The sequence below is a fragment of the Argiope bruennichi genome, chromosome 10, assembly GCF_947563725.1.
Source record: "Argiope bruennichi chromosome 10, qqArgBrue1.1, whole genome shotgun sequence".
NCBI classification, from domain to species: domain Eukaryota; kingdom Metazoa; phylum Arthropoda; class Arachnida; order Araneae; family Araneidae; genus Argiope; species Argiope bruennichi.
The window spans coordinates 37,253,677-37,280,675 of record NC_079160.1 but is presented as its reverse complement, the minus strand read 5'-3'; the positions used below and the strand labels follow the sequence as shown (position 1 = coordinate 37,280,675).

The window sequence follows — 26,999 nt, the reverse complement described above, 5'->3', positions numbered from 1 at the left end:
CATTCATGCCAAAAGTTAATATTTCGTAACCATTGTACGTCAATGTCATGCAAGGTATTTTCTGGTATAACACTTTTATTAGAGGGTACACGAGAATGTTTTAGGGAGACCACTGCCAATGGTTATTATCAGTAAAAATTAATTGAAAAGGTTAATATTTCCTAATTTGCACTTCAATATCATGTAAGGAGTTCGTTGGTATGGCAAATTTAATAGAGAGTACTCGAGAAAGTTATAGGGATACTAACAACTCCCAGGGTTTTATTTCCTCTTATACGAAATATACAAAGAAAAAACTGCAATCGTCAAAAAATATACCTTGATATTTTGAAAACTCTTTAACTTTCCGACTTCCTTGAGACCGAAAAACACATTTTTAATGTTTTATTTGTCTTTGCACAAGATAACTCATGGGTGGATCCTAGCACAGCCCACCTCTTGGCGTCTTTTTGAAATCTCGCCAAACGAGTGGCGATAACGTCGCCAATGTGGCAACCTAGACGAAATATTTTTTATTTATTTTTAATTTATTTATTTTATATTATATTTATTTTATTTTATTTATTTTTAATTTATTTATTTTATATTATATTTATTTTATTTTATTTATTTTTAATTTATTTATTTTATATTATATTTATTTTATTTTATTTATTTTTAATTTATTTATTTTATATTATATTTATTTTATTTTATTTATTTTTTATTCTTATTTTTATTTATTTATTATTTTATTTTATTTTATTAATAAATAATCAACGCAGACGGATTTTTTTATTTTTTTTTTATTTATTTTATTTTTTATTTATTTATTTTTCATTTATTTATTTTATTTTATTATTATTTATTTATTTATTATATTTATTATTATTTTTGGCCTTTAAGTATCGTTTTTTAATTGAAAAATAATAATAATAACAAATATTTAATTAGTAGTCAACTTGGCAAGATTTCAAATAAATCGCCAAGAGGTGGGTCCATCTAGGATTTTACCTAACTCATTAATAACTGTCAAACTTTTAACGAAATCATTTATTGAAAGCCTACTTGTTAGGCTGCTCGAATATAAACTAACTACAAAACGATGAGTGTTAGGTGTATAAAATTCGATACACCTAACATTAAAGTATCGATATGTATCAAATTTGGAATCAAATCCATCAAGGAGTACTCTCACTGCTTCTTGTATGGAAGGAAGAATATTTTGGTCTGAATAGTTGTGCTTTCTTTAAAATGTCGCAATATATAATTTTCTGTCTTAAATGTAAATAGTATTTGTACGGTAAATCATAAACAATTGCATTTTTACTACTCCTGTTTGTAATTAAGAGTTCACTTAGTGCATAGTTTATACTTGTTAAAACTCTAAGAAATTTGATATACGGGTCCCTTTATAAATCCATTTAAATATTGTATTTTGTATACATGACAGTTGCTCATTCTGTCAGTTTTTCTGTGTACCTCCAAAAAAAGTGAAGGCTTTATCTAAAACTTCTGAAACTTATATGTGTATTCTGTATGGCCTAGTGGTGAGGTCTCGACTTCAGAACCGGGGGGTTTCAGGTTCGAGACCTGATTCCACCGAAGAACCGTCGTATAAGGGGTCTGTTGCACGTTAAATCCGTCCTGACCAAACGTCCTCCCGCTGGTGGGGTGTGGTGTGGAGAAACCTTGTCGTCTGACCGTGGTTTAAAATTACAAGGTCCATCCCAAAATAGCCCTAGTGTTGCTTCAAACGGGACGTTAATGTAACTAAACTAAACTAAATGTATATTCTGTACAGGGTCTGCTATATGCCTGACAAGAATATAATCGATCTTAATTCAAAATAAAATTGAGAGGGTGGGACAATATTCATAAAATGCAAAAAGTGGTTTTTAGTGCTACTTATTGTCTTAAAGTTTTTTTGAAGTTTAAATTGCGTTTTAAGTTTAAACTGTATTCACTTTCAAATTAAATTTCACAATGTACCTTTTTTTAAGGTAATATTGACTAATGAAGATAATTCATCCAGTTTTCTATTTTTCTCGATAAATCCCTTTTTTTATGTTTTATTTCAATAAAACTAAAGTAAAAAAAAAACAGATCTTTATTATTTTTATGAAGATAATTTGAGTATTTTTATTTGAAATAATTTGAATGTAAATGAAAGGAATCAATATAAAAAATCAAAAGTTTTCTTAAATTTAATAAACCAAATAATTAACTGTCACCAGAAAGTACAATATCATAGAATGTAATAAATATTGAATCTGAAAATTATTTTAGAAATGGTAATAAATAAGATAATTCATCCAATTTCCTGTGTTTACTATTTTTACTATATTTTATTTCAACTAAACAAAAAATTTTAAAAAATGCATTATTTTTATGAAAAAAAAAAACCTATGTATTTTTATTTGAAATAATTCGAATTAAAAAGAAAGAAATTACTTTTAATAATAATTTTAAAGAAATAATTGCAAACAATAATTACAGACACCCAATGACCTTATTTTTCTACATTTTGGGGTTATGAAATGTCTTGTAACCAATGCAAATACATAAATGTTTTGCGAAAAATTAATTACCTGTTATTTAAGAATATTAGAATTGCTACCAGATTTACTGGTACATTATATTTCTTCAGTTCAATAAAAAAAACTCTAAAAAGGCCTAAAATTAATGAGATTTTAATGCGAAATATTTCATTTTCATGCGAAATATTTTTGGAAAATATCCGTCTGTCTATTTCTAACAAATATAAATCAAAAATGCTTTGAGCTAGATGGTTGAAATTTGGTATACTGTCTTTAAACCAAATTTGCAGATTTCTATCAAAATTTGAGCAAATTCTGTTCAGAGGAAGTCTGTACGTCCAGCTTTTCGAATATAAGTTAACAAGACTACGGAGAAATCTAGATAGATAAAATTTGGTACACAGATTTTACTTCTATAGCGTAGACACGTATCAAGTTTTGAGCTAAATCTTACAAGAGGTTGATCACCAAATAAATCGCCAAGAATCGCCAGATAGATTCAAGAAAAATGCTAACTAAATTCGCGCCAAAATTTAATATTTTGTAACGATTGTACACCAGTGCTATGTAAGGCGTTCTCTGGCATGACACATTTATTAGAAAATATGCGAGAAACTTTTAAAAAAACCCCTCCCGCTTTTTTAAATCATAAAATATCATTATAAGACAAATTAATGTTAAAAAAATTTAAGAAAAGGGCTCAGTATTTGTCATTGAAAAACCAATTTTAAATTAATGCTAATACTAAATTCGTCTTGACCTTCAAATCAATTCAATTTAATTGTAATTTATGTGTATTATTTATGTTTAATTGTACATTATTTTGTTTTATTGTACACTTTTTCAAACGCAAAACTGTGTTTGAAAATGATTTAAAGAACGAACATTCTAACCGCATTATTTCTCAGAACACAACATAAAAAATGGCGAAAGATTCTTTTAAGGCATTCATTTACAATCACAATTTGTCCCTGCATATTCATAGAACCGAAGACCATTCTTGGACAACGATTTAACTCATGATTTATTGCACGAAATAAATCTTTATTATTGACAGAACACACCGAGATCTATTTACACATCATCAAAATTACCATCACACATTCTTTAAGTTAGGTATACCTTCGCAAAACTCCATTTAAATCAATTTTAACTCTATCGCTACCGTTGGTGGACCAAATATGTCCCTACTTCGATTTATGCGATTGATTTCCAATTCAAATACTGGCTATTAGTAGTTGCTCACCTTTTTTCAATGCCGGATGCCCTACTCTACAATTATGGCATATTCTGTCCCATGAGAACAAGAAATAACGACTCATAATGGTGAGAGAATTAGGGGACCTAGCGGCTTAAGTGTCAATATTTACACTTCAGAACCTATAGTTACGTATCTCATCAGTCATTACTAAGTCCGTATTTAAGGTTACAATTTATGGCTGATTCAGCATTTATGGTACTTGCGGTATTCGACGAGGGATAGCACGGAAGCCTATTAATGTTCTTTGTCGCTTGGCGAACGGAGGAAAAAAAGGGCTTGGAATCGCTCGAAGCACTTCTCACCAACACCTGGCGTGAAATTCGGGACCCTCACCCAATCGTATTTCTTCAGTTAATATCTTTTCCATTTTTTTTTTTTTTTTTTCATTCGTCGGGAAAGTTATTTGACACCTCTTGAAGAAAAACAGATCAGAATATTTTGAATAAATTAGGGTTATATTCTGTCGGCAAACATGTATTTTAGAAATATGCAATTTTAGATTAAGCTTAAGGATATGTACATATGTCATATGGAATGGTAATTCAGTCAAGAAGATAAATAAGAAATGAAAGACATTAGGCGTTATATTTGGTCAAAAATGGACATTTCGAACATGCTGTAGATTGCAGTCGTCCAGCTATTAGTCAAAATAAGTGTTTTCGATCTTGTTTGGCTCATTTCGTAAATTCTAAAGTCGCAGAACTTCGAATATAATGCTTATGATAACAATTATTCTATCAATTCCAAATTCAGGCACATTGGTAACTTTGTTTTAGTTTCCATATCTGCGCAGATATACTTTAATCTAACGAAAATAAGAGTGTTAGAATTTTTAAATGCGATTGTCTTTAAAGGTGCTTTAATCATAGATTGTACCCATAAACATAAATTTTTGATACTTCATTTTCATACCTGAATTTTTAAACGCGATTGTCCTTTTATCATCGACTTTACTTATAAGCAGAAATTTTTGATTCTTCATATTCGTAGCTGAATTACTGAAAGATAATTTGAAACATTGTTTTTCTTACTTTGGTTTTAAATTATTAGAATGCCTTAAACGTTTCTAAAGTAACTTCGGCAATCGGTGGGTAAGATAACAAAATATGAGGGAATGTTCTTTTCTACATACAATTCTCACATCTTACACAACACGATACCTTTGAACTTTGTAATATATTGAAAAGAATTAAGCATGCATTTGAACTACTTAAATTTGACCAATTTCGTTTAAATTATCAAACAAAAGGACAATTTTGGTGTCCAGACCACTTAACAGATTTCATTTATTCAATTTATTGTGCACTTTTGTATTCATATTATTAGATATATGCATGAAATATATGAATATATAGTCTACTTTAAGTATCTTGAGTCCAAAATTAGAAGCACATTTGAAATAATTATATAAAGGTCAGAGTTCAAAGTAATCTAAATAACAGCGATTTTTAAGTAAAAACTATAACAATACGAATATTATACGAATAAACAGATGAACAGCTAATCAACAAGTAGACAGATTTGTTTTAAAATCTCATATGGATTTATAATTCTAGTAATAAGTTTGGGTATCAATTTTCATCTATGTGGCACTTTGCTTTGTTATATTCTTCACTTATACATGCTTACATATAGACTTCTTGACGAAAGCAATTTCGACAAAATTTGAATGGAATCTGCCATTTCTGCACAAAAACAGCTGATCAATTTCATTTACTTTGATCATCTCGTTTTCAAGTTATTGTGTCGAACAACTTATTGGTAAACAAGCAGATAGAATTCAAACAATATTTTTTTTTCTATACTCAGAGCAGTCCAAAACATAGATCATCATCCAAAATCTCAAAATCACATTTCTGGCAGATTATTAGTTCAATCAGCAAAGATAGCAAAATGTTAACTTAAAGATAATTTCTAATTTGCCATTAAAAAAGTGTTTTCACGATATCTTCCGAAATTCCAGTAGTATTCCCCTTCCAATCCCCTCGCTTGAAAAGTTTAAAACTATATTATTTAAAGTAACTAATATCATATCTGCAACTAATGACTGAATTATCCCTTATTTTGTTTTCCTTTCTACTAATAGGGCTACCCGAATATGCACATGCTATTTAAAATGCACTTTAAAAAATTTTTTAATAAACTTAAAATATAATGCAAAAAAGTAGGTGTTCTTTTTTTTTTTTTTTTGCAATTTTTTTTTTTTTTTTTTTTTTTACTTTTTTTCTCCATGTATATTTCGAAATAATGTTTTTTAAAGGCTACTACGCTCAAAACAAATTGAAAATAATTATTCTTGTAGCCGTTTAATTGCAAACAAAACAAACAAAAGATGAATTTTATGTGAAATAAAAGCTACTCCGTAAGTAAAGACATTATGATTCTTTAAATAATGCCTGAAAGGAAAAAGCTCCAATGATATTTTTACAATTTTTGTTAAAATGTTGTTCTAGCATTCATATACCAAAATTGTTAAAATTCAGCCAATTAATTTCATTTCAAAACTTTTATTGATCTGACTATATATATAATTCCTTATATTAGTATACGATCGTAAAAATTAACTAACCAGCCTGCCTGTTTTACACATAAATATAAAATGATTCATCTGAAATTCAAAACACATTCAGAAATTGTACTCCACATCTATCAAGTAACGCTCAATTTTTAACAGCCAGCTAGAGACAGAATATTTTGTAAAAAATCGAAGCCAAATCTGGAATGCCAAGATAAGTATCTATTTCACGCTTTCTATCATGAGATCTTTCGATTCACCGTTCCACTAAATTGTGAGAAAACGAGGCCCGTTCTCCTCTAATATGCGGTTGTATCCGTAAGCGTAATTGATAGGCACGATCGCTCTCTAACCGCACATGGCCCACACCTCCTCCGAGATTCATTACCAATGCCGTGTGCCCCATACTACCAGTCTTTGCGTGCGGCTTGGGGGAAGGAAAATGATGTAAAATAGCGTGAAAACCGATCTAGAATGAATACGATGAATTTTCATTGCGGAATGCATATTTTATATACTTGTTAAAAAGTGTTATCGAACGGTGATGTAAAACTTACTGAAATTTCTTAATCTTTTTTTTTCTGTATACTAGCCGCTTTTGTTTCTTGGTCTGTTCAACGGAAATACTGAATATTTTAAACTTCATCAAAAAGTCATATTAGTTATTTGAAATTCATGCTTTTTATTTTCTCGTATACGTACTATAAAGAACATTTAGTAATCGTCAAAAAAGGCGAACTCGGTTTTTTTTTTTTTTTTTTTTTCGAATCTCTACGTTTTAGACCTCCCTAAGTTTGAAAAACACATTTTTGGAAAATGTCAGTCTGTTTGTCTGCGACAAACATAGTTTATAAATACTTTGAGTATTGCAGTTGAAATTTGGTATATTGTCTTTACACCAACTTTATAAATTTCCATCAAATTTTGTGTAAAACCTGTTCAAAGGAAGTCTATCAACTCAATTATACGAATATAAGTTAACACAATAACTACAAAATGAAGAGATTTAGATAGATAAGATTCCATACACAAATTTAATATCCATAGTGTAAACACCTATTAAATTTTGAATTACATCCAACAAAGGGTTGACCGTATGTCAGTCTGTATTTTCAGAAACATGTAAAAGGAATAATTCAAAAACTCAATGATTTAAACATATCGAATTTGGTATGGAATTTTGTGATGCCGTTTGGTATCAAACCTTTGTTTCAATCGGTTGAGAAAAACGTGTCTAAATCACAAATTCGATTTTAGGATATTATTAACTGCATGCCAGGGATTAATCGCCAAATAACTCGCCAAGGATGGCATGACGGATTCTGTAAAGGTACTAAATTCATGCCAAAAGTTAATATTTCGTAACTATTGTACACCAGTGCCATGCAAAGCGTTCTCTGGCATGACAGATGTATTAGAGAGTATGCGAGAAAGTTTTCGGAAAACCACTCCCACTGGTTTCTGCATACTAACCGCTTTCGTTTCCAGCCTGTTCGCTAGAAATAAAGAATATTTTTAATTTCATCTAAATAGCTTATTCGTAATTTGGATTCCATGCTTTTTTCTTATATATATATATATATATAAAGATTTATTATAACCATAAAAAAAATTCAAACTTGATACTTTGACGAATTTTCATGTTTCAGAAATCCCTGAGACCGATAAACACATTTTTGGAATTATGTCTGTCTGTTTATGAGTACGATAATTCAAAAACGCTTTGGGATGGATTGGAAAAGTCTGATACGAGGCCTTTACGCCAAATTTGTAGAATTTTTGCCAAATTTTGGTCGAAATCCATTAACAGGAAATTTGTCTTTCTGTTTGAAAGCAGATGAACATGACTACAGCAAAAGTAAACAGTACGAGAGTTGCAATTTGATACACGTTTTAGCGTCTAAATTATAGAACCTAAACAAATTTTGCACCAAATTTATCGACGCGTATTGTCTGTACAGATTTATATCCCATACAAGATCTTAGTTGAATCCATCGAAGAATAATTTTGGTATTTGGTGTGAAACTCCATTATCTCCTGCAAAAGCCAACAAATTTGAAAAGGAAGTCAAGGAAGTGGCGCGAATTTTATAACTTCAAAATGAGAAATACCTTTAACTTTGAAAAAAAACTGCTGACTTAATTTTTGGTGTCAGATCCCTGAAAATGACAAAAGCAAGTGGCAAAATATGTTAGTAAAATTTTTAACTATAACAGCTCTTTAATTTAGATTTATTGTGATAAAAATCGGATTCATTACATATATATATGTTGCTTTATTATTTATTTTAATTTACATTTTATATGTGAATCAACTGATCAAAATCATTATACAAAGCGCAACTTTTATAAGGATTTCCCATCTTGCTATTAAATCCCTTTTACCATTATTTTCCCAGGAAGTCGGCTGAAATTCAAATACAATTACAATGCAGAAAACATATTCATAGTTGTGTTTTTTTTAATTGCATTTAGGGGCGTTATATTGTATATTATTCAAATAATACCTTAATTGCATTATTCTTTATTGAATTAAATCAACAATAAATAAGATTTGTGATCAAATTTTTTTATTACTTTTGTAACGAAAACAATAAACTGTTACATTTTTTGTTAAAAGAAACTATTTCTATCTATGATCATAATCTCGTATCAAAATATTTTTATCACTTTATAAGCAAATTTTTTTAATAAATTTGTTATATTGTTTCAAAATGTATTAACTGACAGGAGTGAAATTCAATTTTCATGAGAATCTGTTAAAAACATTTTGAACAACTAATGTTTGCTTAGTCTCTTGATTTTAATCGACCATATTTTAAAACCGAGAACAACGAAGCTATTAAAAGTAACGAAAGATTAAAGGTATTAACCCCTTAACTGTCTTATTTTCTATACTATCTAATAAGATGACACCTTCTATTTTGGAAATATTTCCTTATTTTGATTCAAATGGAAATCCATTGAATATTTGACTTATCTATGTATTCGAAGTAATTTTAATATTGAATTATAATCCTTATGAACGGTTTATTTTTTGCTTACAACTATCAAAATTCGATAAATCGACGTACGTATGGCACTCGGGCAAAACAGTTAAGCGGTTAAGTTCCAATGAAAAGGGGTGTAAAATATTTTATTATGTTTTCATAGAGAAAAGGCTACAATTTTAATAATTAATTAGTTGCATTTGATAACCAAATTTTTTGTTCAAAAAATTGAATGTTCCCTGATTATTAAACTCGTAATATGGAATTATTTATTAAAAAATTTACCTTATTGTTTGAGTAAACTGAAAATGATGGAATTTTTCTGGGATATGTTTACTGTAAATTACTATGAGTGCACATTAAAAAGTGAATATACTATAAAATAAAAGCTAAGAAGAAAATCCTACTACAGATTTGATGTCCAAAAAAAAAATCTTTATTTTCATTTTAATATTAACCAAAGCTATAAATCTAATGATTTCGATGGAATAGTAAAATTAGTTTGAATTTTATCATAACAATAAACATATTATTACATTCTTTTTGTCTAATTAAATCTTAAAAGATTATTAAATTTAAGAAATTAATTAAATTGAGAGGAGATTGACATCATTAGAAAGGTAAATATTTGAATTTTAGATAATGTAAGAATCATTTTTTGAGATATTTACGGAAGGTATAACTAAAAAATAACAAAACCGTGCTTCATTTTTTATTATTACTTTTTATTATACTATTATACTTTATTTTACTATTTACATTTTTATTATTACTTATATTGTAATTAATTTTGGGATTTTGGAAGGCGGCAGTGGCCTTTATCTTGTCTTGAAGGTCAGTATTTATTTTCATAAATATCTGACATAGTTAATAAAAAATTTCTTTTATTGATGTCAAAAAAACTTTCATAATTCTCAATTCTGAAAAAATAAATTGAATTTCTAAGAAAAACGCAAGTTTCTAAATGATTTAAAAGTCACTTGATAATTTTTTTTTTGATGATTATTCAAGAGAAAATAAAGCACTAACATTATTTGTGTTTTATAAAAAAAATATATAACTTATGCGATTAATTTTGTTGCTTTTAATTATAACTTAATATTAATTTCCATTTTAAAAAATTGAACTTATAGTTGATTAAAGTAATATATTTGAAATTGTATCTATTTCATACAGAAGAAAATAAATAATAATTAATTTGTTAACATTAATTCTTTGAACCACATAATTAAGCTTTTAAAAGGCACATTTTGTTTGAGCAATTATTATCTTTATTTTTATTTTCTATATTTAGGAATTCTATTCCATTTTGCATACACATTTTATTTTCAATTTTTTTTTATTTGATTTGAAAATTTACACAAAGAATAAATGTTTATTAATTTAATACATAACGTAATTTAGAACCTGGCAATCATTTATTTTACTTATTTAAAACAATGAAACGCGTGCAAATTGCCAACACATTTTTTTTATTAAAAAATAAATTTGCAACACAATGTTAAATTAATTCTGTAAAATGTATTTTCTTATCCAGTAAAATATTTATTTAATTTCTGAAAAAAAAATCATCTTTTTCAAATAGTAAACAGAAAAAAAAAAGAGAAAAAAAAGGAATGTTATGTACTTAAAAAATTTCATTTTAATACTCGACGGCAAAGCTTTTAATTTGTAAATTGATTTCAATGACAAATAATAGATGGCGACACAATCTTTATAATGATCTGAAAATCGAAAATCTAGGGAAGATGGAAAAAAGAATTTTTTTTCAGGTAGGGAATTAATTAATTTATTATTATTCTGTTCTTATATAAAAGTTGTTATGCTACTTGAAACTCGATCGAAGTGTGTAATTCATGTGTATAATTTTAGACTTTAAAAAAATTAGAAAAATAGGAATTCATAATTTTTATTCTTTTCGATGAGACGATGATTTTAAAGATTATTTTAAAGTGAAAAACTTTATATTTATAAAATCATTTGAACAGTAATTATAAATTTTTGAATTTTCTAAATTTCTATCTGAGTGTGATAAATGCATATCCTTTTGTTCGAATAAATAATCATTGCTTCTCTTTTCTTTCACTTAGCACTTCTATATTTAACATGCTAAATCATCATCCACCACAATATAGTTAAAAAATTTTCTGAGCCTGCAAAGCCATTATCTGTGATCCATGGTTGCTTGACAAAGCAAGTGTATTACAAGTAGCTACAATTACAGGGTATATGTAGCATATAAGATAAAATTACGGTACTTTTGCAGAAATATTCTACTAAAGAAAATAACTGGATAACTTGAAATACTGATTGTCCTTTCTGATCATTAGCTATCATGAACAGGATGTTACAAAAGGTTGAAGCTATGCAAATTTCCCATGTTCTGTTACAGTGGATCCGAAAAAATAGAAATTTGATTGTATCTGAGTGTATGTATTGAACTATGAGTGAACTCTTTGAACTATGAGTGAACTCTTTGAACTATGAGTCATCTCTTTGAACTATGAGTTGAACTATGAGTGAACTCTTTGAACTATGAGTGAACTCTTTGAACTATGAGTTGAACTATGAGTGAACTCTTTGAACTATGAGTTGAACTATGAGTGAACTCTTTGAACTATGAGTTGAACTATGAGTGAACTCTTTGAACTATGAGTGAACTCTTTGAACTATGAGTGAACTCTTTGAACTATGAGTTGAACTATGAGTCATCTCTTTGAACTATGAGTTGAACTATGAGTGAACTCTTTGAACTATGAGTCATCTCTTTGAACTATGAGTGAACTCTTTGAACTATGAGTCATCTCTTTGAACTATGAGTTGAACTATGAGTGAACTCTTTGAACTATGAGTTGAACTATTTGAACTATTGAATTATGAGGGAACTATTGAACTATGAGTGAACTATTTGAACTATGAGTTGAACTATTTGAACTATTGAACTATGAGTGAACTATTTGAGTGTATCTGAGTTTTGAGAGGAATCCTTTCATCTTTAGATGCCGGAATGCATCATAATAATACAAAATATGCTGTATGATATCTCAAACCAGTTTTCATAATTTTCGCTATATTAACTACTAGCCGCCTTTTGCGACCTGCTGGTCCACAGGGAATATTATTTGTATTTGCATTTAATAAAATCATTTATGCGTAACGTACTACTCATGATTCCCTAAATAAAATGTTTTTAAGAGTCGATTTGAAGCTATTAAATCCATGTTATTTTAATAGTTTTACAACCGTTCCTTTCACTGTGTTTGTGAACGACCCCAATAGAGATAATGGCACCATTATGTTATTAAAATCGTAACTGTCTGAATAATCTACCTTCTTTTTTACGAGATTGTAATTTCAGTTTCTTATTCCTCATATAAACTACACAGATTTTAAAAAAGAATCCTTCTTAGGTTTCAAATACAGAAGAATATAATTGAATTTTAAATAAATATATTTTACCTTAATAATCAGCAATAAATTAACTGACATTCAAAACGGTTTCTTTGTTTCATCAAATATTTAATCACGTGATTTGTTTGTATTGTTAAAAGTTAAAAAAAAAGAATTATTTTTAATATCTGAGTAATTTATAAGACGAATTAAAAATTGTAGCTTCAATATCGTGAAATTTAAAAGATAAATGAATTTTATATTTACGTTTTTAATAGCACTATGATGTCATGTAACTGGTCGCCATTAAAAAGGTTCGAGTTTACAATGCAAAGCGTAAGACAAATTAAAGTAAGCAGCTTTAATGTCCAATAGATAACTGGGCTGAGTGAATATAATGAACGATTAAGTATAGCCAATATCCCTAGCTAAACAGTTGGTCGCCAAAGACAATGTTAAAAATCTGTTGAATTACAATATGCAAAATGTAATGTAATCGTTTTAAATACAGTAATACTGTATATATTATGAGAGCACATAAATTTCAAAATTATTTTGATATTTGTATCTTTATATTGTCTATAATATATACCATTAAAGTAAAATATAAAATTTTTGATTATTTAAAAAAAAATGCTAATATTTAAAATTTTAAAACGTTAATCAGAAAACGGGAAGTTTTTTTTTTTTCCTTTGTTAAATATATAGATAATTTCGTTTGGTGTTCAAAATAACAGTTACAAATGTAATGGGGCATCAAATTAACATCTCCCAGAACGCTCAAATTTCTTAAGGCAGCCTTACTTAAATTTATTACAGAATATAAATTTTTAAAAAAATTACTTAATTTGCCAATTGTATCCAATTGATACTACGATTAAAGCAGTGTGCATAAAATGTATGTCTTTCATTTTATTAGAAATTACTTCTTATAAATAATAATTAACACTGCAATTTATTTCTCTTTGTGTATTGATCACATCGTTACAGTATCATGATTGCATTTCCGTAAACATGTACAGTGCGAGTCAAAAAAAAGTAAACACTAATTTTTCATGTGTGAAACAATATATAGCAAATATATTATTGACTTGTAACATAAATTAATATTGCATAGTTAAATAATTAATATTAAAATATTTAAATCGTTATAAATATTAAACAAATTGTAATTACAAGAAGAAATAAGCCGCTTAATCAAAAAATACACCCATTTTTGAGCGTCAAAAAAAAATAAACACTGACAAGTCTTTCACTATAACGTTATCAATTTTGTAAGTGCCACCACTTTTTTTTCACAGAATCTTAAGCAAAAGTGAATTCTTGATGTACATTTCGCTCTTCTGTTAATTTCTGAAATTTTCTGGAACATTTTTAGAAAACTGGATATGGGGAAACAAACATCACTAGAAACGAGAAAAATAATAATAAATTTGAAGAAAAACGGAAAATCATTACGTGAAATAGGACAAATTGTACAAAGGAATCATTGCACGGTCAAAAAAATCATTGACAAATATACGAAGTATAAGCAGATTAAGGATTTTGAAAGAACAGGAAGACCAAGAAGACTTACTGATGCAGAAGTTAGAACTGTAGTACGAGAGATAAAACAAAATCCTGCTAAAAGTGCTGTAAAGATAGCGCAAAATGTATCTCAGACATCAGGAAAATCAGTAAGCGCAAGTACTATAAGAAGAACTCTTAATGATCATGGGTTACATGGTAGGATACCGCGTAAAAAGCCATTCATATCGAAAACAAATCAAAATAAGCGCCTGAATTTTGCTAGGAAGTACGAAAAAAATGATTTAAATTTTTGGAATAATATTTTATTTAGTGATGAAAAAAAATTTGAAATTTTGGCCCCTAAAAAGCAGTCGAAAATATGGCGATCGAAGAACGAAGAATTTGATGATAAATGTACAGTTAAAACAATTAAACATGGGGGTGGCTCTATTATGGTCTGGGGATGTATGGCGGCAGCAGGGGTCGGAAATTTGGTATTTATCGAATCTACGATGGATAAAATAGGCTACTTAAATATTTTAAAAGAAAATGTTGGCCCCAGTGTTGAGAAATTAGGACTGTCACGAACTTGGATCTTCCAGCATGACAACGATCCAAAACACACATCTAAAATTGTAAAAGAATGGTTACTATATCGGACACCCAAGACTTTAGACCATCCTCCGCAGTCTCCAGACCTCAACCCCATTGAACATTTATGGGCATATTTAGATAAAAAAGTACGCCAAAGAACGGTTTCAAATAAAGAAGAATTGAAAAAAACTATCTTGGAAGAATGGCAGAAAATCCCGATCGAACTGACGAAAAAATTGGTAGCATCTATGCCTAGAAGGTTAAAAGCTGTAATAAAATCTAAAGGAAAGCAAACAAAGTATTAATTGCTAATTTTTTTCATTCTATTTTGCTATCAGAGTTATCTGTTTACTTTTTTTTGACTCAGAAAGTTGGCTAGACATTTGTTTAAATTGAGCTATTTCTTTTTGTATTTTGTTTTAGCTTAACATTTATAAGCTGTTAAATTCTAATTAAATGAACATTTAATTTTAAGTATTTGTTTTACATTATAAGTCAATAATGCATTTGAAATAAAGCATTTTATACATGAAAAGTTGGTGTTTACTTTCTTTTGACTTTCACTGTACTTACTAACTTCATTTACGCTCTTTCCAGATACTTCCTTTACATACTCACTTCATTTACGTTCTTTCCGGATACTTACTCACTTCATTTTTGTTCTTTCTTTGCTTACTCACTTCATTTTTTTTATTTCCAGATACTTACTTCATTTATGTTCTTTCCGGATACTTACTTTCTTTATTTACTCATTTCATTTACGTTCTTTCCGAATACTTACTTTCTTTACTTGCTCATTTCATTTACGTTCTTTCCGGATATTTACCTTCTTTACGTACTCATTTCATTTACGTTTTTTCCGGATACTTACTCACTTTATTTATGCTCTTTCCAAGTACTTACTTTATTATCTTTAATTTCTAGTGTGCGAAGTATTGAATGTGAGAGTATTATTATTCGTCCTCAAAATTTAGGCGAAGTTTCCCTGAGTTTCGAAATTCCGAAATTTCGAATTTACGAAATATTAAATTTCCCTAAGCCTGAAATTCAGATTTCTGAAATTATATTTGCCTGTCGCTCTGTCTACAATATTTCTAAACCGCTTGAGCCAGATGAATGAAATTTGGTGGGATTTAAGCCAAATTTGTAGTTTCTATCATATTTTGAATGAAATCTGTTCACGATATGTGTGTCCGTTTGAGATCAAGTGAACACAATTACGATAAAACATAAAGAGCTAAATCAATAAATTTATCGCAATTTTAGAATCTAAAGGTTAGATTGGTATCAAATATTAAATCAAATCCGACAAGCTTATGGTGGATTTGATTCAAAATTTGATAAATAGGTTGATAAAGATTTTTGTTGTTGTTGTTGTTTTGCTTTGTTTGCAAAAAATGTGCATTATTTCAATACAAACTCATGAAGTCCACAAATGTTTGATATATTTTGTACATACCTCACAATTCTTCTGTATTTTGAGCATCCCCCCAAGCAATATGATAAGAATTAAAAGTCAATAAATGATGGATCTTCAGGATATTGCAAAATATTTATTTGATCAATTTAAATGAGGAAAATAGAAAATAAGAAAATAGCATATAAAGAAAACAAAAGAATCGTGGCGAACCCTTTATTATTCAGGTAATATTTCAAACCTCATAAAAAGAAAACACAAAGCATATCAAGAAGAAAATCAACACAAAGTTTGAATATACTGAAATGAAGCGATAAAATACTTAAAAATGGATATCAATCCTGTTATATCGCTTCTTTAGGGGAATAAAATTAAAAAAATGACCATGTTTCGTCAGTGTCAATATAATACTTTCTAGGAAATTTTCTCTTCATCTGTTCTGGTGTGAAGGAATCCTCGAAATGAAAGCCCATGACAGCGGTTGTTGCTCCTTTTCCAGTGCAATTACCAGTTTTGAACGTCTTATAGCTACTGCAAGCGTAAGCGACAAATTTTTGGGGAGAGTTGATGGTAAGTTTGTAATAGTCCAAGACTTTCGAGTGTGAACAAATAGTTGGAACTGAAGTCAATCCAATCACTGTGAAAGAAAAATTATATTATATCTGAGAACATGATGTTGTTTTGGTTTAAAGTTTTTGAAGCCTCAAAATGTACACGTAAAAAATCGGCGATTTATCGCATTTGAGGCATTAATTTTTCGCTTTTAAGGTTATAAGAAAATGATATATATATATATATATATATATATATATATATATATATATATATATATATATATATATATATATATATATATATATATATAATTAAAACTTATATACTAAGCACACATAAACTATTGTTTGACATTCCTTTTACCTTATGGGATGAGCGACATATTGCAATATACCTTATGTGATGTAATTAACGATCAGTCAAACAAATTTAAACACTTAGGTTTTGATAGCTGCTTTCGCATAATCTCATACATAAATTTAAAAAAAATTAATTTTATAATGTGGCTTTATTATATATCATTTAATATTTTATGCCATACTTACCATATATAAAATTAAGCTTAGTAACTCCTTTCAAAACACTTGTCTTGCAACTTGGTTGATCGGCGCCCCCATTTACATAAAAGTCTGCATCCCCGCTTGGAAAATAAGCTCCAACTATAAGGAAGAGCAATAAAATCAATAGCATATTTGTATATAGTCACCGCTGTCGTCAGCTAGCTGTCTACCCATATTTACTCTGTTTACCCATATTGCATTAATTTTATATTTGGAAAATAAGATCCAACTATAATGAAGAGGAATAAAATCAATAGCATATTTGTATATAGTCACCACTGTCGTCAGCTAGCTGTCTACCCATATTTACTCTGTTTACCGATATTGCATTAATTTTATATTTGGAAAATAAGCTCCAACTATAATGAAGAGGAATAAAATCAATAGCATATTTGTATATAATCACCGCTGTCTTCAGCTAGCTGTCTACCCATATTTACTCTGTTTACCCATATTGCATTAATTTTATATTTGGAAAATAAGCTCCAACTATAATGAAGAGGAATAAAATCAATAGCATATTTGTATATAGTCACCGCTGTCGTCAGCTAGCTGTCTACCCATATTTACTCTGTTTACCCATATTGCATTAATTTTATATTTGGAAAATAAGCTCCAACTATAATGAAGAGGAATAAAATCAATAGCATATTTGTATATAGTCACCGCTGTCGTCAGCTAGCTGTCTACCCATATTTACTCTATTTACCCATATTGCATTAATTTTATATTTGGAAAATAAGCTCCAACTATAATGAAGAGGAATAAAATCAATAGCATATTTGTATATAGTCACCGCTGTCTTCAGCTAGCTGTCTACCCATATTTACTCTGTTTACCCATATTGCATTAATTTTATATTACCAATTTTGCCAATAAATGGTACCATTTCAAATTGCACAATAAATATAGAATATTCATATTAATTAACTATGTCTGGAAAAGCAAACTTTTGAAATTGGAGAAATCGGTTCATAGTTTAGACAAAGTGGCAAGGTTCTATTTTGCAATATCTCTTGAAAAATGGAGAGTGCAGTGGGGCAGGTATCAATTGATGACGTATCTGAACGTCATGATTTTCTAAATGAAGTAAAAAAACATAACGAAATTGGTTCAATAGTAGGGGTTAAGTGGTGTCCTTGTCATCGTTTTTCTTCTATAGAAATATATTTTTATATATATTATATTATAGTATATATTTAGTATATAATATATATTTTAGTATATATTTTCGAAAGTCAAGAATAGAAGACAAACGACTTTTGATGCCATATCAAGGGATCATGAAGTTCTAAGTAAGAAACAATTGGCGACATCGTTGTTGTAACTTGAGGATTGGTTCTTTTATTATTATTATTAAACTAATTGTCATTATATTACTTCTCCGAGATTAATGAAAGATAAAAAATTAAATTAAATATTCTGTATAACTTGGTTCTTCGTCAAAATACTTTTTAACTTCAAACTTACTTTTATTTTCTGTCTATATTTTTATACCTTCAGTCATGCTGCAAAAAAAGAGTTGTAATGTTTAAAAATGAAAGTACTTTAAAACGTTATCACCATTACTTTATAATGAAGTTAAACTTTAATTCTAAGTACAACAAAGTTTTAAGTAACTTATCAGAAGTTTACTTATACTAAAAACTATTCAACCCTGCCAATGTTAAAAAAAAGCCAAATAATATCTATCTCTTAATAACAAAACTCAGAAAGAGATATTAGTACAAGCTATGAAATTGATATGAGTTCACTTCAGCAATGAAATATATTGTAAAATGTTTTTAAAATGCCTTTAAATTGCTTAAAAATAAATATATATATTGTTATACAGCAAATAATTTATCTTATTTAAAAGCCATTTTTTTTTAAATTTTAAAATAATGTAAAAATTTTGTGCTGCAATATTTTCTTAAGCTTTGGTGAAAAAAACGCCGAAATTTCGCTTAATTTTTAATTAATTTAGATTCTAAGTGAAACTACAAAATAATAGCTCCGTAGTTTTATGTTAATACCCTTCGAAGTGTGTATTCGCCAAGTTTGATACTTAGGCCAAACTGTTTGGCCTGTAAATCGCCAACAAATGTATATACACACACGCTTTCATCTTTATTATTAATAGAATATACATAGAAATAGAGCTGTCATAAAAAATCTTGATCTGACCGACTTCCTAATGACTACAACCGTTAAGATATGGGAATGGAATTTGAAATAAAGGCATTTTCTGAAGCTGAAGTTGCACCCTTCTGCAAATCCTTACATCCCACTAACACTGACAAATATTTTTGTAATCTTTTTCAATTTGTAGAAGGTCAGAACTTTCTATCATTTTTTTTCTAAGAAGTTGCACAGCCATACAAATATATACATTATTTTAAAACTTACAGTATGGTAAGCCCGTTCCTCCGTTTGTGTGTATCACGTCAACAATGTCAGCATCATCTGGATCTAACCTCTTATGTAAAGGTAAGTCCTTCGTGTAAGTAACACCAGCAGGGTCCAATGCTAAAATATTATTAATGTTGTTATGCGCAAAATATAAATTCATCAAATCGCACTATTTTCAATTAGAATATAAAATTTCAGATACTTTATAAATAAGGATGCATTCATTTATATAAAATAATTTAAAATATTAATATACTTTCTTTGCACAGTTGATAAACTTGTTCTTAATGATCCTAATTCTGCAATCAATTTTAATTTGAATTATTACAAAAAAAAAATAGAACAAGAACTCATTTTTTTTAAAAGGAAGATCATCATTATAAACATTGTCAAAGGAATAAATAATCATAAATAAAATAATTATTTTAATAATTTTACAGACGGTATATTTTTTCTTAAGCACTAGGACAAGAAGTACCATTTCAGTTATCTATAGAAAAACGATAAATCCGACTGTAAGCAATATTAAAATAGCATGTACTTCGAAAATATATAGTAAAATATAATTTGTTTGTTTGAATTTAAATAAGAAAAACTAGAGGTATTAATTTATGTGCACTGAAAAACTTTGATTATGTTTTCAAATATTTATTATGTTGTTTTATTTCATACTATTTGATGTACCCAGCATTTTTTGGCATGAAATTTTTTTCGCTGCCCTTTTTAGCAATGAAAAGTTAATTAATGGTTGCCATTAAAATATTGCTTAAATTTCAATATATGTAAAAGAAATTTGAAGTACTTATTACATTCAAATATTTACAGTAATATCTAAAATTTTCATATATTACATTTCTTGAAAGGTAACTAGTGTAATTATCTTATTATAGAAAGTAAAAATATATCTATTATTAACATTGTATTCCAATACGTCGATTAAAAATTAATTAATCGTTAATTTAATACGTCGTAATTAAAATTAAATTAACGACGGCTCTTTAAATATTTTAATATAAAAGATTCCTTTCTATAAAATAATATAATATAAAATATAATAATAATAATGTATTAATTCAATTCCTATCAAATAATATAAATGTATATTTACCAAATGTTATTGTCCATTATTTTATTTTTATGAGAAGATTACTTTCTAAAGAACATTACGTATTATTCTAAATCTGCAACTTCATTTTTAATTTAAATCAGAAAATTTATTGCTTTAAAGAATTCTAATATCATATAGTTTCTCAAAGAGTTAGAATCTATATCAAGTGAGTTTTAAGCTCCTCAAAAGCTAATTCTTTTTGATAACTTATTATTTTTTTTTTCAAAAAATGATACATAATTTACATGAACAATGTAAGTAGCAACCTGAATTTATTTTTACAAAAATAAACATAAAGGCAACTATTTTTAGCAGGGAATTTCAATCTCCATCAAACGTTAAATAAAAGTAGATAAGCTTTAAATAAATTTTTAGCTATCAGAAAATCTCAAAAGAATTTTGAAATCTTAAAAAAAAAAATACTACTAGTAAAACAAAATAAATCTCATCAAATATCTTTCTTTCCCTTATTTTTGCTGTTTTGAATATATTTTGCTTCTTTATTTATAAAAATGGCTTCTTTATTTATAAAAATGACTTCTTCATTTATGACTCGTACAATAACAAATTTAGTCATGCTGAAACGTTCTTTAGAAGTTTTGTAAATTTTGGAGCCTTTTTTTTTTTTTTTTTTTAAAGTACTTAATGCAGTTGGTGGCGAATTTGGCCTACGCCCCGGATGATTGAAACCCAAGCAACACTATTGCATCAGTGCTCAAGATTTTGCTTTATTTCTTAATTTAAGTACTTGTTATTTTTTTATAATATAATTTATTAATGTATATAATTCTATTTAATTCCAATAAGATTTAATTAACTTTTCGTAAATGATTTTACCTATTTTTTTTTCTAAAAACTTTATTAAATTATGAATGGCATCATTGGGTGATATTATTGTCGAGTAAACGGTGTATTTAAACTTCTAAAAAATGTAATGTCTTTAGTGTTTTGCAAAGAATATAGAAGAAAATATTTTATAAAGTTAAAAACTGAAACACTTTTTACATAAAATTCACACTAAAATAATTATTTATCATGATTAAATGAAAAATCAAGAAAGAATGCTAAAACTGTAAACAACAACTCTTAAATAATATCCTTATTAAAGAAATATCCATAACAAACTACGTAATTTTATATTAAGAAAACAAAATGCTACATTTCTGCAATATTTTTGCCAATACCTGTAATTCTGTGAATTCGGAATTGCTGCCCAATAAGACCAGATACTTGAGCCCCTAGACTATGTCCAACTAGATGCACATTTTCATTTTTGATACCAGTCTTATCCTGTTAAAATAATATATTAGTGATACAATTAATATGTAAAAATCAGATACTATCAATGTTGTTAGAAAACGCATGCAATGCTTTACATTTTCTGACGAAGAATTCCGTGACTATTAAATCTGAATATATTAATATTGTTACAAATCTATAATGTTGTTTCTTTGATCAGTTAGTCACATTGTAAGAAAGAGAGAATAATAGCTATTTCTAATGGATGCTAAACCAATAATTCTCGATCAGGCTACAAACTTGGTGGCTTGGAGAAGAATTTGATTACTTTGGCACAGTTACTAAAATTCGGTAAAATACAACATTTGTGGTGATATATCTATAAGGACCCAAGATTCAAAGATTCTTCTAGAAAATTCCATATGCTTTTGAGAGAGTATAAAAAATGGTGAAAAAAAAGAGTGAATTCTCTCTTTGGAGTGTTGATCATTGAAAGAGTTCTCTGAGAGTTCTACTTGTATTGTGAGTTTCTTACAAATACTGTTCTTTGTGATGTCTCTATCGTGTTTTTTGTACCTGTGCTTTGGATTGTATTCTGTTGAATAATTAATTGTTTTCCATTATCCTATTTGTCGGGCTCCTTTTGCCGTACATCCACTGCATGAATTCCGTAACAATATATTTCGCCTCAGTATTACATTGGTACTTGTTATACCTTATATATAGTACCTTATATTTTCACGCAAAGCCTGAAAAAATATCAAATTTTAATTTGTTCTTGCTTTACATTGTAATGGAATGATTCTTATATTTGATGCAGAATGTCTGTAGATAAATTGTAAATAAGCAAAAATTAAAAATTTAAATAAATTCTTTACATAAATTAAAACATTGTAAAATTACATCTCAAGTGAATTCTTTTTTTTTTTTTTTTCAAAAAATCGACATTCTATGATCTAGTGATACTTCTGAAAAAGAGGTTAGTAAATCTTTTACTTTTTATATAAAGTCTAATGCGTGTATATGTGTTTTGATGTTCTACAGGAAAGATTTTTGACTTACAGCTATTAAATTCGATACCTATATATTATGTCAGATAGAAATGCGTAACTCAGTAATGTGTAAATTTTCTATTTTAATAATAATTTTAGAAATTAAAAATTAAGAGAAATTTATTTTTATAATAATAACTCTCAAAAATAATATAATACAAACACTATTTACACATAATAATTGATATTTAAAACAGTTAAACAAATTTAGTTGTTTCGTAAATTTTTCCGTAAATTTGACAAATTTTTTAAAATATTTTTTACATAATTTTTAATTATAGATTCCATTGTTTCAATGAAATTCAAATAGATTAGCCATATACTTAAGTGTTTTTATTGGCATTATAATGTCATGTCATTTGATCCGTTAGACGGGTTCATGTACACAAGAAAGATAACAAATATAAGGTTTTAATTTGCGTAATATACGTGTAAATATTTACTAAAATTAAATATAAGGATCAATAGGCTGCTTAAAATGTTACGTTTCATAATTTTTACAATTCTTTTTTTCTTTCTTTCAAAAATACCATATCAAGAATGTTCGACTCATTTGAAAGATTTTTGCGAGTAATTTTACAAGTCTGAGGCAGATGATTTTTAAAATAAAGATCGGATATAGATGCACATTGTACACTGTACAATAATCAGGATAAAAGTACAAAAAGGATTAAAACAATAATTTATATTTACTTCCTTAAATATTATAATCACCTTACAAATATCAAAACAAGAATGCTCAACTCATTTAAAAGATTGTGATTAATTTTACATGTCTGTTGTAGACGTTTCTTAAAATATAGATCGATAAAGATACATGTTGTACACTGTAAAATAATCCAGATTAAAGAACAAAAAGGATTAGGATCGATAAATAAATAAATAACTTTTTATTTACATCCTCAAATATTGGATGATACATAATTCATCTTCTCAATTCTTATCAAAGAGAAATGTCTTCAACGAAAAAATTATTACCTGAATATTTCGAAGAAGTTGTGTTGTTATATTGGCGACCTTTTCGACATTTTCCATTGCAGTAAGAAATTCTCTTCCATACTCTTCAACGTTAACTACCAGGATAACATTCATATCTTCTTTTACCAGTAACTCGTCTTTTATTTCCTTTAAGAAAAAGCGAAAGACATTTAATATGAAAAGCGTTTTGGCTCTAATACAAAAAATCCCCATTTAATGGAATTACGGTAGGCACCCGAAACATCTGGATATCACTGTAAAATCTTCTTCTTTCTTTCTTTCTTTAAGTGTGATTAATTGAATACTCGTGGCGTATGCTTTGTTCGTTAGAAATGCTCGCCCATATAGGTTTCTGAGAACGCTTAAAGGTTGTGCAAGAATACATTCGTTTAAAAGCCATCATCTAACGAATTATATTTTTGCTATTAATTCCAAATATTCCGAAAACGCGTTTTTCGAAATCAGGGAATTCTGAGGTTTGAAATATGGTGATAAGTTAGACCTCGGTTCTAATTGTTTTGACGATTATAATACTTTTTTCTTTGTACACTTTTTATAGAAAATAAAAGTAATAAAAGTTCCAATACCCCATTTTTAAAAATTCTATATTATAAAAAAAAGCAAAGAAATAACTCTTTTACTTTGTTTTATGAAATTAAAGCAATCATAATAAAGCAGGTCTGAACAAAAATTTATAGTCAGAAATTTCAAATTTAAAAACTGATGAAGCCAGAATTTTTTTCAAAATCGATTACATCTCTAATACATATTTTTGTTCCATTACTTAAAGTCGGTACGCGATAAGATTTGTTCAAAACTGGCGAAGATCAATGATTATTTCTGAAAACAGCAACACAATTATATATAATGAAATTCGAAACTGGTTAATATTTCATAATTGTTCAGAAATTACATCACGATCCAAGCAAAAGAATATATGAATTTTAGAAATTTAGCTGAAATCGAAAGCTTCACCTTAAAGATAGAAATAATATAGCCTGCCAGTTCTGCCCAACTACTTTTTCAAAAATATATGATGAATATTGAAATATCTTTCAGCATTCTGGATGATACCCAGTGCATTTATCTATTTTATAATATTTTCATTTTTTACTTCAATATGTACCATGCAAGATATAGAGAGATATTTTTGCTAACTATTTTTTCGAATACAAAGTATAGATATTATAATCACTAAAAAAATTCAAACAAGAAATTTTGACGAATCTTTACGTTTTAGTGGACAAAGACCCTGAGTTCGAAAAACACATTTTTGATATTATCTGATGATATCTGTTTGTATCAAAATTATCTGAAAAAATATTTGAGCTAGATGTAAAATATTTGGTACATGGTCTCAACACCATCGAATTTTGTGCAAAATCCATTCAGAGGAAATCTGCCTGTTGGGATGTTTCAATACAAGTTAACACAACTACGAAAAAAAGCAAGCTGGACAAAATTCGGTGCATATATTTAACACCTATAGCGTAAACACCTACCTATTTTTGAATCAGATTCAACAACAGCTGACCGTCTGTCGGTCTGTTCTTTCAGAATCATGTAAACGGATAACTCAAAAACACTAACACTTAAATACATCAAATTGGTAAGGGATTCTGTGACTATAAATTTAGTTCTTTTTATTTCAATCGGTTGGGACAAACGCGTCTAAAACAAAAAATTCGATTTTCGAATAATGTGCTAGGGATTAATTGTCAAAAGAACTCCTCAAGTAGTTTAGTTATATTAACATCCCGTTGTATTATATTATATTAACGGACGTTAATATAAAGTTGGTTATATTAACGTCCTTCCCGCAACACTAGGTATATTTTGGGACGGACCTCGTAATTTTGAACCGCGGTCAGATGACGAGGACGACACCTGATCTGGCATCCTCCCTCCACACCACACCACACCAGCGGGAGGACGTTTGGACCTGGCGAATTTAATGTGCAACAGATCCCCTTACATAACGGTTCTTCGGTGGAATCGGGTCTCTAACCTAAAACCCTACGGCTCACGAGCCGAGACCTTACCACCAGGCCACCGTGGCCCAACTCCCCAAGTATCACACGTAGGTTCAGTGAAAATGTTAAATTCCCTCAAAAAGTTAATATTTCGTGTACGCCAATGTCATGTAAAGAGTCATCATGGATAACTTCTTTATTAGATAGTATGCGAGAAAGTTTCAAGGAGACTGCTCATGCTGGTTTGAAAGTAAGCATTTGACCAAAAATGTAATTTATAATAACACTCATATTTGAGTCATTATGTTTCCACGTAATAAGGCTTACGTGCATAGCATTAATTTGAAATTCAAATCCATCGCACATATAACAGGAGAGAAAAAACTACGTGACTTCTCAGTGAAATGTAATACAACATGCTGATGACATGTGAATTAGCTTCACGTGTTTTCACTTCATAACACATAATCGGAATGATCCGTGATTGGTAAATTTGATTTTTGAAATGGATTCGGGTTTCCTGTATTTAAATTATTACATCTAAAAACTTTCAAAATTTATAAACACAGATATATTTGCTTATTGCATTATATCTTGGATTTTGCTTCGGATCTTAGTGAAAAGTTTTGACTTATATCCAGTTGTTATTACACCAACCTCCTAAACTACCGTGAGCTCTACATGGGGTTCGTGTACTTCGTCTTAGGATAACAGAACGTGCTCATGATTCATCAAATTCACACCTGCCAGAATGAAAATGAATTAAGTATGTACACATACATAAGTATGTTAGCTTGTAAAAAATTCTTCCTCCAAAGCATTCAAAAATCATGTTCATGATGATATCAGAACATCTTGAATCGATTTAATGAAAGTGGTCACTACATAGAGCGAACGGAAATGGGCAGCCGGCATCCTGGTATAGGGGTAGCGTGTCTTCCCTGTGAT

At 28.4% G+C, this 26,999-nt stretch overlaps 1 protein-coding gene across 2 annotated transcripts in view; it reads right to left on the bottom strand.

Moving 5' to 3' along the window:
- Positions 1-16,397: 16,397 nt before the first annotated feature.
- The window catches only part of LOC129988539 (pancreatic lipase-related protein 2-like), a 49,261-nt gene continuing 38,659 nt past the window's right edge, over positions 16,398-26,999 (bottom strand). For both annotated transcript variants that reach the window (XM_056096788.1, XM_056096787.1), the window contains exons 3-7: positions 24,079-24,225; positions 21,994-22,099; positions 19,699-19,818; positions 17,296-17,409; positions 16,398-16,832 (exon numbers count right to left, since the gene is read on the bottom strand). In XM_056096788.1, coding sequence (XP_055952763.1) covers positions 16,567-16,832; positions 17,296-17,409; positions 19,699-19,818; positions 21,994-22,099; positions 24,079-24,225 — 753 coding nt within the window. In that variant the 3' untranslated portion in view covers positions 16,398-16,566. The remainder of the gene's footprint in view (positions 16,833-17,295; positions 17,410-19,698; positions 19,819-21,993; positions 22,100-24,078; positions 24,226-26,999) is intronic.